General features: G+C 26.6%; 1 protein-coding gene across 1 annotated transcript in view; it reads right to left on the bottom strand.

The window, feature by feature from the left end:
• Positions 1–9,361, bottom strand: part of LOC112600371 (partitioning defective 3 homolog) — a 28,632-nt gene extending 19,271 nt beyond the window's left edge. Inside the window, exon 1 of the mRNA XM_025347565.1 lies at positions 8,630–9,361. Within this exon, the coding sequence (XP_025203350.1) occupies positions 8,630–8,749 (120 nt within the window). The 5' untranslated portion in view covers positions 8,750–9,361. The remainder of the gene's footprint in view (positions 1–8,629) is intronic.
• Between the last annotated feature and the right edge of the window lie 3,614 nt (positions 9,362–12,975).

The raw sequence follows: 12,975 nt of genomic DNA, 5'->3' as shown, positions 1-12,975 counted from the left end.
TTTTAACATTAGACGTATGCAATATAACATGACTTGGAGTATTCATAGTAAACATAAACTGTATTTTAATTTAATAATGTGTTTTTGGGAGAATGTCTACTACAAACATATTATGCAACCACATAATTATTTAAAATTCAAGATAGAATGTGTTTATAATTTTAATTCAATAATTGTTAAGTTTATGATGATTTTAGGTTATTTTGTTAAGAAATCATGTAATTATTGATAGTTTCTCTTAAATTTGTTCAAATAATATAATCTAAAGACACATTACAAAATTTAAATTATTTTAAAACATTCTATTAAATTACCACTTTATATTTATTTAATTTTAGGTAATATTAATACGGTTTATTCTGAATTCTGATATAACTTATAGTTTGATGTTTAAATTCGACGTTTTAGTAGAAAAAATTGCGATTTTTTTTAATATCAATACATGATTAACGATTGAAGGCTATATTTCAACTAAGTAAACTGTGTTTCACTATTGAATATAATATGTATAAATTATATTTTTATTTTTTATAATTAATTTAATTTTAAAAGATTTAGAATACTATATATGATTTGTTTTTATCAAAACTATTCAATAAATAAATTTGTATTTGGAAGTTTATTCACTAAATAATTTTATCTGACAAAGAACGTGAAAAGTAACTGAACGATTGAAAAACCAGGCCTAATAAAAATATAGTAATGGTTTTAGGGTTTTATAAAAACCTACCACTAAAATAATAAATAAAACAAAATATTTTTAAATTCTAAGTTTTTTTTAATTATATAATTATCTCTTAACACGTAATTTTTTAATTAAATTAAAATATTCAAAATCAGATTGTATAAGGTAACATTTTGATTTAAGTTTGAGATACTTTCATAAAAAATTAGGAAGGTATTATCAAATTTCTAACATGTGCGATAAAAATACCAATATTTAAGTTTGTTTTCTCTCAGCATGATTGAGAAGAATCAAAATAGATCAATTTTATATCAGTTGTATTAAATACTTTATTTCCGAATAAAAAAAAAAAAAAAAAAAAAAAAAAATGATAATAATAATAAATTATGTTCTTTACAACTAAATACTTGTATTTTGTAAATATCTATGATTTTTTAAGAAAAATTAATTCAAAAGTATATAAAAAAAAATGTGACAATGTATTTTTATAATTTTTATATAAATACAAGTACATTTTACGCGAGACCTTGCATTAAATTATTAAAAATTTTAAACGAATATTTTTAGTTGATATTTATAGAAAAAACTTTAAAAAGAAATCAAAAATGTTTATGCTATCAATAAAAAGCTAAAAAAAGTAAAAATATTTTGAAAATACAACTATGTATAAAAAATGATAACAAAAATATTTGGTGAAATTTCAGGTACCTAAAAAAATAAATTGAAGAAAATTAGTTATTATACGGGTGAATCTATTTTCGTGAAAACTTCAAACAGTTGTCAAAAATTAATTTGATTCTCTAGTAGAATTTGTTTCTATAAAGGTTGCAAAAATTGCAAAACTTATAAAGAACCATGTATAAAATGTGTATATCTTACTATTTTAGTCCTTAGGTATAAACAGATTATTTTTTATGTCTGGCTGCAAAATAATTTGTAATTTTTGAGATTTTGACGAATCCTGTATAAATGATAAATTTAAGTTTAAAAAAAAATACTATGACTATTATGTTTATTGTTTACACATTTTCGATGTGATTTAATTGGAAATGGATACTTTATAAAGAACCTTGTGGCTTGTGTTACATTTTTAAACTTTTTAAGTAAATTTTATGATGGATTCAAATAGAAATTTGATCGAATAAATAGATTGATAGAAACAACAATTTGCAATAAGTAGATTGATATTTAAAAAAAAAAAAAAATTATAATATTCATGTTAAGCGTTGACACGCGCAGAATCATTCAGTTATTTTCTTTTTGAGAAGACTATAACACATATTATTTTTATACATAAATTTAGACTACTCGCAAGCACGGACTTTTAAAATTGTCTACATCAAACTCCTTAAAAACAGTTGATTCTTTATTACCTTACCATTTTATTACAATTGCTTATTTATATAATAGGTAGTAAGTTTTAGCTAGTATTAAATAGTTAAAATATTAACTCTCAATTATTGATTTAAATTTAAAATGTATATGTATGCGTGTAACTAAACTACTATAAAGGTTTCGAAATGCAATTCTATATCATAATACAAACAAGATACATTGGACTAATATATATGATTACATAACGTTAAAGTTAAATAGTTTTTCACTCCTTAAAATAGAGTATTATCTCACTAGCATTAAGATAATAATATACAAACGTATATAAAAGTCTAATAAAAATATTTATATCAATATTCATTATGTATGATTAAAAACATACAATTTAGTCATCGCACCTAGTAAGTCAAAATAATATGTATTAAAATTGTTATTACCTATTTCTAGATATAAATAGCGCAAGCTAGCAATATATTAATATGTACGACATGTACGTACATAAACAAAAGAAAAAACCTACAAAATATATAACACCCAGTGATTCGCAAAATAGAGCACTCAGAATAATGAATTTTATTTTTAATATTGCAATAAAAGATGATAATATACCTAAACATTTTGTGCAAATTTCAAGTATTTATTTAAATATCAAAAAATATTGAGGAGAAATCAATATTTTAAACGTGAATATCGAATGTCGTAATTATTTAAACTTAAAAATCTCATAAGAAATTAATTTTGCTTTCTAGTAGAATTTTTTTATTCATAAATAGGTTGAAAAATCTTTGTATAAAATTCATAAATCTTAGATATAAAAACAATAAAAATTGTAAATTTCTAATTAGGTACAAAGTAATTTATTAATTTTTACGATTTTCAAGAATTTTGTCAAAATTCTAACTTTAAACGCTTATAAAAAATATTTTGGCCTTAGAATTTTGATATTTTTTGAATTTATGAATAAAAAACTTATTAGGAGCTTTTTATTAAATTTTCAAATATTTCTACAGAGGAAATAATTTGTAATTGATATTTATAAAAAACAACTAAAAAAAAATTTAAAATTTTTTATGGCTTTTAAATAACTCAAAAATATTCAAAATATTTTAATATTGTATCGTAAACAAAAAACGATAATTTAAACATTTGGTGATAATTTCAAGTTTCTATGATTTTTTTGTTTTCGAATTTCATAAAAAAACAAAATTGATTTTGTCAAAATTGGATTTGCGTAAACATTCTTGTTTTTTTCTTAATTTGTTTGTTTTCCCTGATTATTAAAATAAGTATTGAGAATTAAGTTTTATTTGTCCAAAGTACAAATTAAATCCAATTTTTAACCATTTTTGAAAATCCAAGAATTTAATCAACAATTCATCGTGTACTCATCAAAAAAAAAAAAAAAAAACACGTTATAAAATCAATCGCCCTGCTCGGGATTTAAAAAAAAATATAAAAATGTTAAGTTATCGAAACACTAAACTAAAAATATAACTAATGGTCTGCAGAAATAAAAATTGGCAATTAAGATCAATAATATTTATGATAAAATAGGTAAATATTAAATGTTATTTAAAACGTCAATACCTATTACTAAATAATAATTTCAATGATAACTAATTATAAATCATATCACGTAGGTATATCAATTAATTTATCAACTAACCCAATTATCATATTATATGTTTTAATTTTACTGAATAGTGGAAGATTTACAAGTACTATATAGTATACATTTTATTTCAAGTTTTAATGTTGTCTTATTATGTATTAACTTGAGACGCAACTAATTATCAACACATTTTAATATGCTATCAAAACATACTGTTATTTACATATAGTAACACCCAAAGTTATATACATATATTTAATATTATACTATGTTATAATTATAAATAACGTTTTATCGATTTAGTCGTAGATCTGTAAAGAGAACAATCGACGACTGTTGTCTCGTCATGATATTTATTAATTCATTTTTACTTAAAACATCACATTGTGTATCATAAATTAATAATAATAAATTATGATCATGTTATATAATTTCTTAAAAATTCATATCTAACCATCAAACTTTGTTTAAATTCGTATAGACGTCCTATTTATTTTCAAAAACTATCTCAAGGAATTGACGTATTCGGTTCAAAAAAAAAAAAAGTTAGTAAAAGACATATTAGTATTAAAATTAATAATGATTTAATATCTCCTTTAATATTTGTCTAGTTAATTATAGAATAAAATACTCATGGTTACGATTCTCGTAGAATAATAGACAGCAAAACGAAATGTTAGTATCAGTAAAAATATGACAGTTTATAATATCGTGTGCTAACTGCTAATGTTACACGTGGAGATGTAGGTTATATATATGTATATTATGTACATACTAAGCTTATTAAACGTTTACTGAATTAGCGAATTCTAAGAGACCTTGTACTAGACGATACATGCATATTGTATATATATGTAGGCGTGTGCTTAGTATATGTATACATTCAATAATATATGTACTGTACGTGCATGGCCAGTTTTGCAGAACAAGAACGATCATCAACACAACCAATGACGACCTTGCCGACTTTCATAATGTAAAATATACAAGTCCGGACTAGAGGGAATATTTTTGTAAAGAAATATAACAATATTTTTTTGAAAAATTAGTCGTTTATTTTAAGTATTCTATGTAATTAATAATTAAGATAGGTATGTAAAATAATATATATTTAATATTAATATGCTATGAGTATGCTATTAACTATCTAAATTCTGATCTAATTCTAATATATTTCAATAAATAGAAGTTTGTAAAGTTAAAAATTTAGTTGAAGAAATGTCCTACATAATATTATTAATCTATAAAGGAAACTTTATATAGGCTAAAGAGTGAAGACCTACTGTGCACTGTGACAGGCTGAAGGTTAATGTCCTTTATACAGAAAACAGAATACTGATAAGAGTATCTATATTAAATATAGATTTTGTGGAATTTTTGAGATTTAGAAAAAAATCTGTTAAATTTAGTAATAATATTAGTAACATTCTAATCATTTGTATTTTCTAATAATTTACTATTCGATAACTTTAAAAACTGTATTTTGTAGTTTTGTAAGTAATTATTAAATTTCAAATTTTTTTTTTGAATTAAAACTTATGATTTTAATCTAATTTTAATTCATTTTAGAAATATTTACAATTTGAAAAATTATAATCTTTTTACAATCTAACCGTGAAAAAATAATCAATTCAAATTATATTAACACCCTGAAATTTTAGTAAATATGTAAATATTTTACGTTATATTTATTATCTTTCGACTTTTTTAGAATTATTATTATTTTGTTTGTATACACTAAACATACATTTGTTGGTTTTATTTATGCTCCTGATCACATGTTAAGTACTTTATCAGTACTTTGTTTTCAAATCATTAAAATTACATATAGCTCTAATTATTAAGTATTTGTCTTTAACTATTAAAAACAATAATAGTCAGTTAATGAAATTAAATAATCTAAGCTCTTGTTTTTCAAAATTAATGATTTATCTTGCTTTAAAATATAATGTACTAATAGTATCACTACTTAATAAAACAAATACACAATCCTTAATAGTATTTAGTAAGTGAAACAAAAAGAATATTCTCCAAAAATGAAATGTTTACCTTAATCTCTAACTAAAGATTTATCATGTAGGCAATATGTATTAATTGTAAGTTAAGTTGTATAAATAAGAAATATGTAGTAAATTGGGCTAATAATGAATATGTAATCATAGATAATCTCTAGTTGTTTATATATTATCTGTAAATACATAAGTGTAAACTGAAATATATACCTATTATAATTAGTATATTTTTAATAAACTATAATAAGACAATTCTATTTGTTACTTAGATAAATATGTACTAAAATAATACCAATATAATATATTTAGTCATATCTACCCAATAACACCTATATCAGAAATACTTTTAACAATAAAATATATAGTTATGTAGGGGAGGCCCTGTATATTAATATATATGTATATATATAAGTAAATGTAAATAGATAAGTAAATATTTGGGAAAACTAAGTTAAATACCTATTTATTATTATATTTTAAACAAAACTGCAAGTTTTTAAAAATTATAAATTGTTATTATAATCATTTATAAACAAAAAATATAGATTGATTAGGGGTTAGTAAGTTCAAAGTTGTTAAGCGAGTTGTTTAATTTGTAGGCCATTTTAATATATTTGTCAAAAAAAAAAAAAAATATAAATTACATTTTTAAAATAGTGATTAGAGGTTTTATAGTAATATATAATATAATATACAAATCAAAGATATTCAGAGGTCTGAAGTTAATAATATTTAACTAAATATTTATTTTTTTAACTATTTCCTTGATTATAAACATAACATGGTAAAAACAATAAATAGGTACTAAAGAACATAATATGTTAGATGAATAATGTTTCAATTATAGCTACAATATCCATGTCAAAATCCTTGATACAATGCACTTGATATTTTCCTACAGCAAAATCTTATATGATCATCTTACTTAGCTTGTAGACTACCATTTATGGTTTATAAAAACAGATGTTTTGGTACTTGCTATTTTTATACATTCTTAGAATAGCTATCATAAATTAAAACTAGTGGATTATTTATCATAATTTTATCTGAGTTTATCTGACTTGCGATCATTGTTTAATTTGAGATTCAATAATTATTATTAGGACTTAGGTAGATATTTTACAAGCAACTAGGTACTCAGCTAGATATATAGAAAATTTCAATATTACATTTTTTTTCAGTATTAATCATAATAATACCTTAAGTGAAATATTTAATATTTAAGAAAAAAATGATTAATAAACAATACCAATACAAAATATAAAACAATAGGTATTATTCCCGGTATTATTTAACTTTTTAACTTGATATTGAATTTTAAATATATACTATACAGTCTAGTATGTAGTAACTTTGATTTTTAGTAATCATTTAAGAATTCTGTTGGACAAGTATGCAGTTAATAATTTAATGTCAAGTTTCATACAAAAATACTAGGTACCTATACATTTAATGAATTAATAGTGAACTAATGATCTCTTGAATTATATCGCTGTAGTAGTTCATGATTGGTTCTAGAATGGATCTATTAAATTTTAGTGAATCATTAAATTAAATAAACTTGGCATTATAGGGGTAAATTATTACATAAATAACATGAGAACTTATTAAAGATACATAGATAATTATTGTTGATAATTTTGGGACTAAATCAATTGTTGTTAATACTTGATGCACAATACTAACATCATTTTAATATCGATTCTAATCATGATGATCAATGACTATAAACAAAATTATAGCTTAAAAAAATAAGGAAAAAATTAATAATAACTTAGTGGCTTGAAATGAGAGAGGATAGTAAACCATATAGATTGTATTACAGGATTTTTAAAAATATCAACTTATTTTAGATTAAGTAACTTCAGAATAGATTTAAGGAAAGGTATAAATATTAAAATATAAATTACGAGATAAATTCTTTCTAATTAAGAATAGTGACATACAATATTCATTAATATGGAACTATGGAACTATGGAATTATTCTGACTTAAAATGTAAAACTATCTACTAAAATAAATAACAAAACAATTTTTACTTATAAATCAACCTACTTAGTTCCTAGTAATATTATAATAAGTAGAGAACATACATGCTTCACAAAAATAAAATCACATTTCCCATCATTTTAGATTTATCATTAATCATTCATGTAAAAAAAATATGGTCAATGAAAAAACACGGAGTAAAAATAACTACTTCAGAATAAAAACAAGAAAATATTAACTATAGTTATCATATTAGCTTCTACCTAAATTATAAAATACATTATATACACTACCTATCCAAGACACTGCCTATAATAACCACGCTATAAAAATTATTAAAATAATAATGTTCACATTAATGGTCATCATCTATCATGTTTATGATTAATGTAAACCATATCTATATATTATTATATCTATTCAATAAATTATTTTATTACCTAATTGTTATAATTTGTGGTAAATTATAATAATTATAATTGCTAATAGTTTACAGATATATGTTTGAAGAATATGCTACTGCAGGATGAGTTATCAATTAACATTTTGAAAATGCATTATAACGATTACATAGATAATTAATATTTAACAGTGCATCTTACCTATTGGACTGAAAGGTACACATAATTTTGCCTACTTACCTACCTATAATATATAATATTATTATTTATTATATTCCAACAAAAGAAATCTTAGTGGACGGTCTTCTTTAGATCTTATCCTGATCACTTAAACTACTAAAGGACAGTTATAGGCACAATATACAACTGTATATCAGTAAATTAAATTTTGTTTGTCGACTCAACATTGGAAACGTTAAAAAAGTTACATAGATTTTGGCAGTTACCCACTGGATTGACAAAAAAAGAATACAAACGTCTGGAATGGTCTTAACCTAACGGTATCAAATATACGTAGGTAAACCAATATTAACACAGACGCTATTGTTCTAGAGCTATTACGGTTATACCAGTTGTTAAGTACTGCGAGACTCACCTTTCCAGTGGCTTTCTTGTAACGAGTGATGGCCTGATGAATTAGGTCTCTGACCAATATTTCTCCTCGTCCGCAGGGGACGATGACCCTAGTTGAACCGAAGCAGACGGTGACTTTCATCGTACCGCAGTCGCATCACCAGCGTCTCGAGCACGGCAACAGTGCGATGCGACGTTCTAATCGAACCGACAGACGACATCGCCTGGTCGAGTGGCTCGTCGATGAGCCACCACAGTGGGACTCGACATCGGTGGCGGGTACGGGGTGTACCTTGTATCTGGGAGAACAGTCGTCAGAGCAGAAGCAGCGGGTCGTCGTTTTCACGTCGTCAATGGCCACCGTCTTGTGTAAGCGACTTGAACATCGGGACCGGCGGACACAGGTGCCAAATATTATTTAATTATGAATACGATGAATTACGATAAACGGACGATAAATGATAATGGAAACGACGGCGCGCTCGGACCCAACGGACTCGGCCGGCGCGTTCAACCGGCTACGCGAACAAACGATGTGGTTAACGTTACCGTGTACGGACACGATGGTTCGGACGTATCGTTAACCGTAGGAAACGAGCGGGCAATCGACGGACGACAGAGTAAAAAAACGGTCGAAAAAAAGCGAACGGAGTAAACGGTCAAACGGCAACGGCGGCGGATATCATCAGCGTACGGACGGCCGTAGTAAACAAAGACCCATCCGGTGCGCACTGTGCAGACGACGCGTGTGTGCCTGTGCGTGTGTGTGCGGACGGCGGCGGCCCCGGTGGTGGGTTCGTGGAAGGGGGAAAACCGTCGCAGATAAAATTACGAGGGAACCGCCGCCGCGCCACTAGCTCGCCTCTAAAACCGTTCGCACTGTTTTCCGTTGGGTCGGAAGCGCGGCGGCGGCGGCGGCGGCAGCCGTTTCTGGTGATCCGAAGCGGCCCGCCGCCGACAAAACCGGTTTATTCACGAGTGCTGCACCGCGCTGCAGCAGACCCGAGACGTCGACCGTCGCGTCAGACGGCTCATTTCAATAATAAATAATAATGATGACGATAAATAAATATTGCGTCCTCGTAACGAAAAAATAATTCGTCAACCGGTCGCCGCCTATGATAATAATAATAATAGGTACTCTTGATAATCTTTCGTGATGCACAGTTGATGACGCAGTAAATACCCCGAATAATACTCATCGTAATCATATAATATTATCGTAAATTCTTCTTTTTTTCTGCCAAAAGGCTTAACGAGTTGTTGTCGGTATATCTATCCAAATTAATATAGCTGAATATATTATATGCGAATACAATACTATTTATTACATATTATTATGTTGTAAAATACGTGTCTGCGAGATAGTTATTATGTATTTTGCACGCGTCTAAATTATCACGAAACACCTTGGATAAGTAGGTGTAAGAAAAGAAAACAGAATGTGGTTTAATATCGTATACTTGTATCATAATTATAGGAGAGTATAATATTATTATTGGATTTAATGATTTAAATATACATTAATAATACCAATAAGAAATGATAGATCTATCTCAAACGACTTATTTTTTTATTAAATAAAATATGGAGTTAATCATTTGCGTAGGTATTACTAGTACCTACAGTACTAGTGGTTGTGGTAGGTACCTCCAAATCTACCTACTGTTGTAGTAGCAGAGTGATGTAACATTTTATATATGATTTTAATTTTTAGTGTAGTTGAACATTTAAAGGAGAGAACACGAAACAAGAATTTTTGAATTAAATTGAACACGAACAAATGGAATAATTTTTACTGCCTCTCAGACAATATTGACAATATAACTATGTATGTACGACATACTTGTTTAAATGATTAAATGGAAACTAACAGATAGAGTACCTAAAGTTTATATTGTGTTAGACGAATACAACGGGGATATTTGGTGTTCTAAACTAATTTTTGAAACCTAAAAAACATATCTAATATCATACAAGTGGTTGACTCATTTCTGATAACTCAAGTAGTCGATGGTTTAAAATATTGATTTAATTTTAATGTATTGAACAACAGATAGTACAGTGGGCTTGTACGAACTTTTCCGCCTTGGCTATATAGTTGCAGTGAAAGTCCGCCAAATTTTTTTCTCGTCCGATGTCTACTTTTTTTCTCGTCGGACGACAATATATAGGGACTTGGTTATCTGCTGAAGTTTGAAGTTTGGTCTTTAATGGTTTTATTGGTGGTCGCCTTGACCCTCAAGGTTATCTGTGGCTCACACTACACCAAAGTTCGTCTGACGAATACCTAAACAATTTTACAATTGGTCCATTAACATGCTGTGCCATTGATGCATACTTACCTGTTTTGAACTGTCTAGGAAGTCTAAATACACCCGATCTCTACGGAAGTATCACATGCTTACCACGTCTACTGGCTGTCTACTCTCGTTTAAAGACATAAACGCCGACAACTGGTACTTGCTCAGCTTTACAGTTTAATGTAACTCTTTGAACAGTTTATCAAGGTACCTCCAAGACGCTAGCATTACTAAATGATTCATTCGTTCTAGTATTATCTTTTTTATATTAGCCGTCGTTCGTCAGTTTCCATTTTCATTTTCGCATTTACCGTGGTGGTGCAAATTATTGAACAATTATTTATTATTATTTTAAGGTTACCCGAAAATAACATTTTATGCACGAGAGCATGGTTGGTATGAAATATAAACGATATAATGATGACAAACGTATAATGTTTTATTCTAATAACTTATGTGTAGGTACATATTATTAATTATACATTAGGTTAATTTTTAATAGATATTTATTATTTACCTATATGATGTACTTTATTTTTTTTTTTTACTTTTAGCATTATAGCAATGTTTTTATTTTAATGTTTATTTTAAAACTTCAAAATTTTGATTTTTATATTTTATTTGTATATTATATCCACTACTATTGAATCTATATACTCGTAACTAGTATTATGGTATAATTAGTATGTATAAATACTGAAAACAGTAATATTAATATTATTATACATTGATGTTGGCTAATTTTAGTAATTTACAATATTTTAATTTTTTTATTAAAACACTGAGTGCACTGACATCCTCTTAAGAATAAGTTGTGTAAAGTACTCGTAGAAATACACATATTATTTATTATTATACTCATTATAGTATGGTTGTGAAACGATTCTGAGTTATCGTGTCTATAATATAAAATTAGTATCAGATAAAATGCGTTATGATCATTTTTACATGATTTAAAAATAAATCACGTTTAGATGCGTATCATAAAAATGCTTAATTTTAGAATTCTTAATTACCTATATGAAAACCCACATAGAGCACTAGAGCTATAACGAGTCATTATTATTTTTTGTCTTAAGTATTAACCACCAAAAATATAAATATTAACATTTTTGTTTTAAGATCGCCAAATCATATTTCACTTCTTGTGAGTTAATATAATGATACAGATATATTTCAGTAGTCATAAGAAATACATTCAGCTGTATTAAAGTTAAAGTTAAGTATGATGTTTATTATATAGTTGTAAGTCACTCGTAACAGTCGTAACTAATGGATAATTTAAAAAAATGACTGTTGCTAGTTGGAAGGCTAGTTAATAATTTACTATCAGAAACTGGGATAGATTTAATTGGAGCCACTGCAGCGACTATACAATTAATGACGACGCATGGGTCGTTTGTCCGTCGGATTCCACTGTAGGAAATGATGACGGAGGCGATCCGGCATTAAGCCATTAAATCCGGAGTGACTTATGGATTAAGATAAAGATTTCTGTATTGTGCAATAAATATTTTTTGAAATTCTTTGTAATACATTTTAAGTTTCTTTGAGTAAAATAATATGATATTAAACATTTTTTATAATGTATAAGAATAAATTTAAAAATACGGTTTATTTTATATCATATTATTTTCATCGATATTATTATTATTTAATTAGATAAACGAAAAGCATAGTCAATACATAAGTTTATCACAAAGTATAGCTGCTAATTGGTTATTTACATTAAAAGTGTTGAACTCAGCATGCATATGGTACGCACATATACCAAGTATACGAATGGAAAAATAAATATCAGTTAAAAAGGCGTACTTTGAAAGTTTCATCTACATTTTTATAAAAAATCAAAAGGATAAATTGTATAAATTTATTACGACTTGTTACTTATGTAGGAATATGCGCTTCAAAGGTTAATATATTATGTAGGTATATTTGCACTATTATGGAACATGTCAAAATTACTAACTGTGTGCGAGGTGTGGCGTAAGTTTAGTTGTCCCAAGTATGTGTCTGGTGGGCGGTCTTGGCTTGTGCACAAATATCAAAAGAAACTTGTTTATTC

This window comes from Melanaphis sacchari, unplaced genomic scaffold, assembly GCF_002803265.2.
Source record: "Melanaphis sacchari strain LSU unplaced genomic scaffold, SCAv2.0 Contig64_pilon_pilon, whole genome shotgun sequence".
Taxonomy (NCBI): Eukaryota; Metazoa; Arthropoda; class Insecta; order Hemiptera; family Aphididae; genus Melanaphis; species Melanaphis sacchari.
Note: the sequence above shows the minus strand (reverse complement) of the source record. Positions and strands in the feature narration are given on the sequence as shown.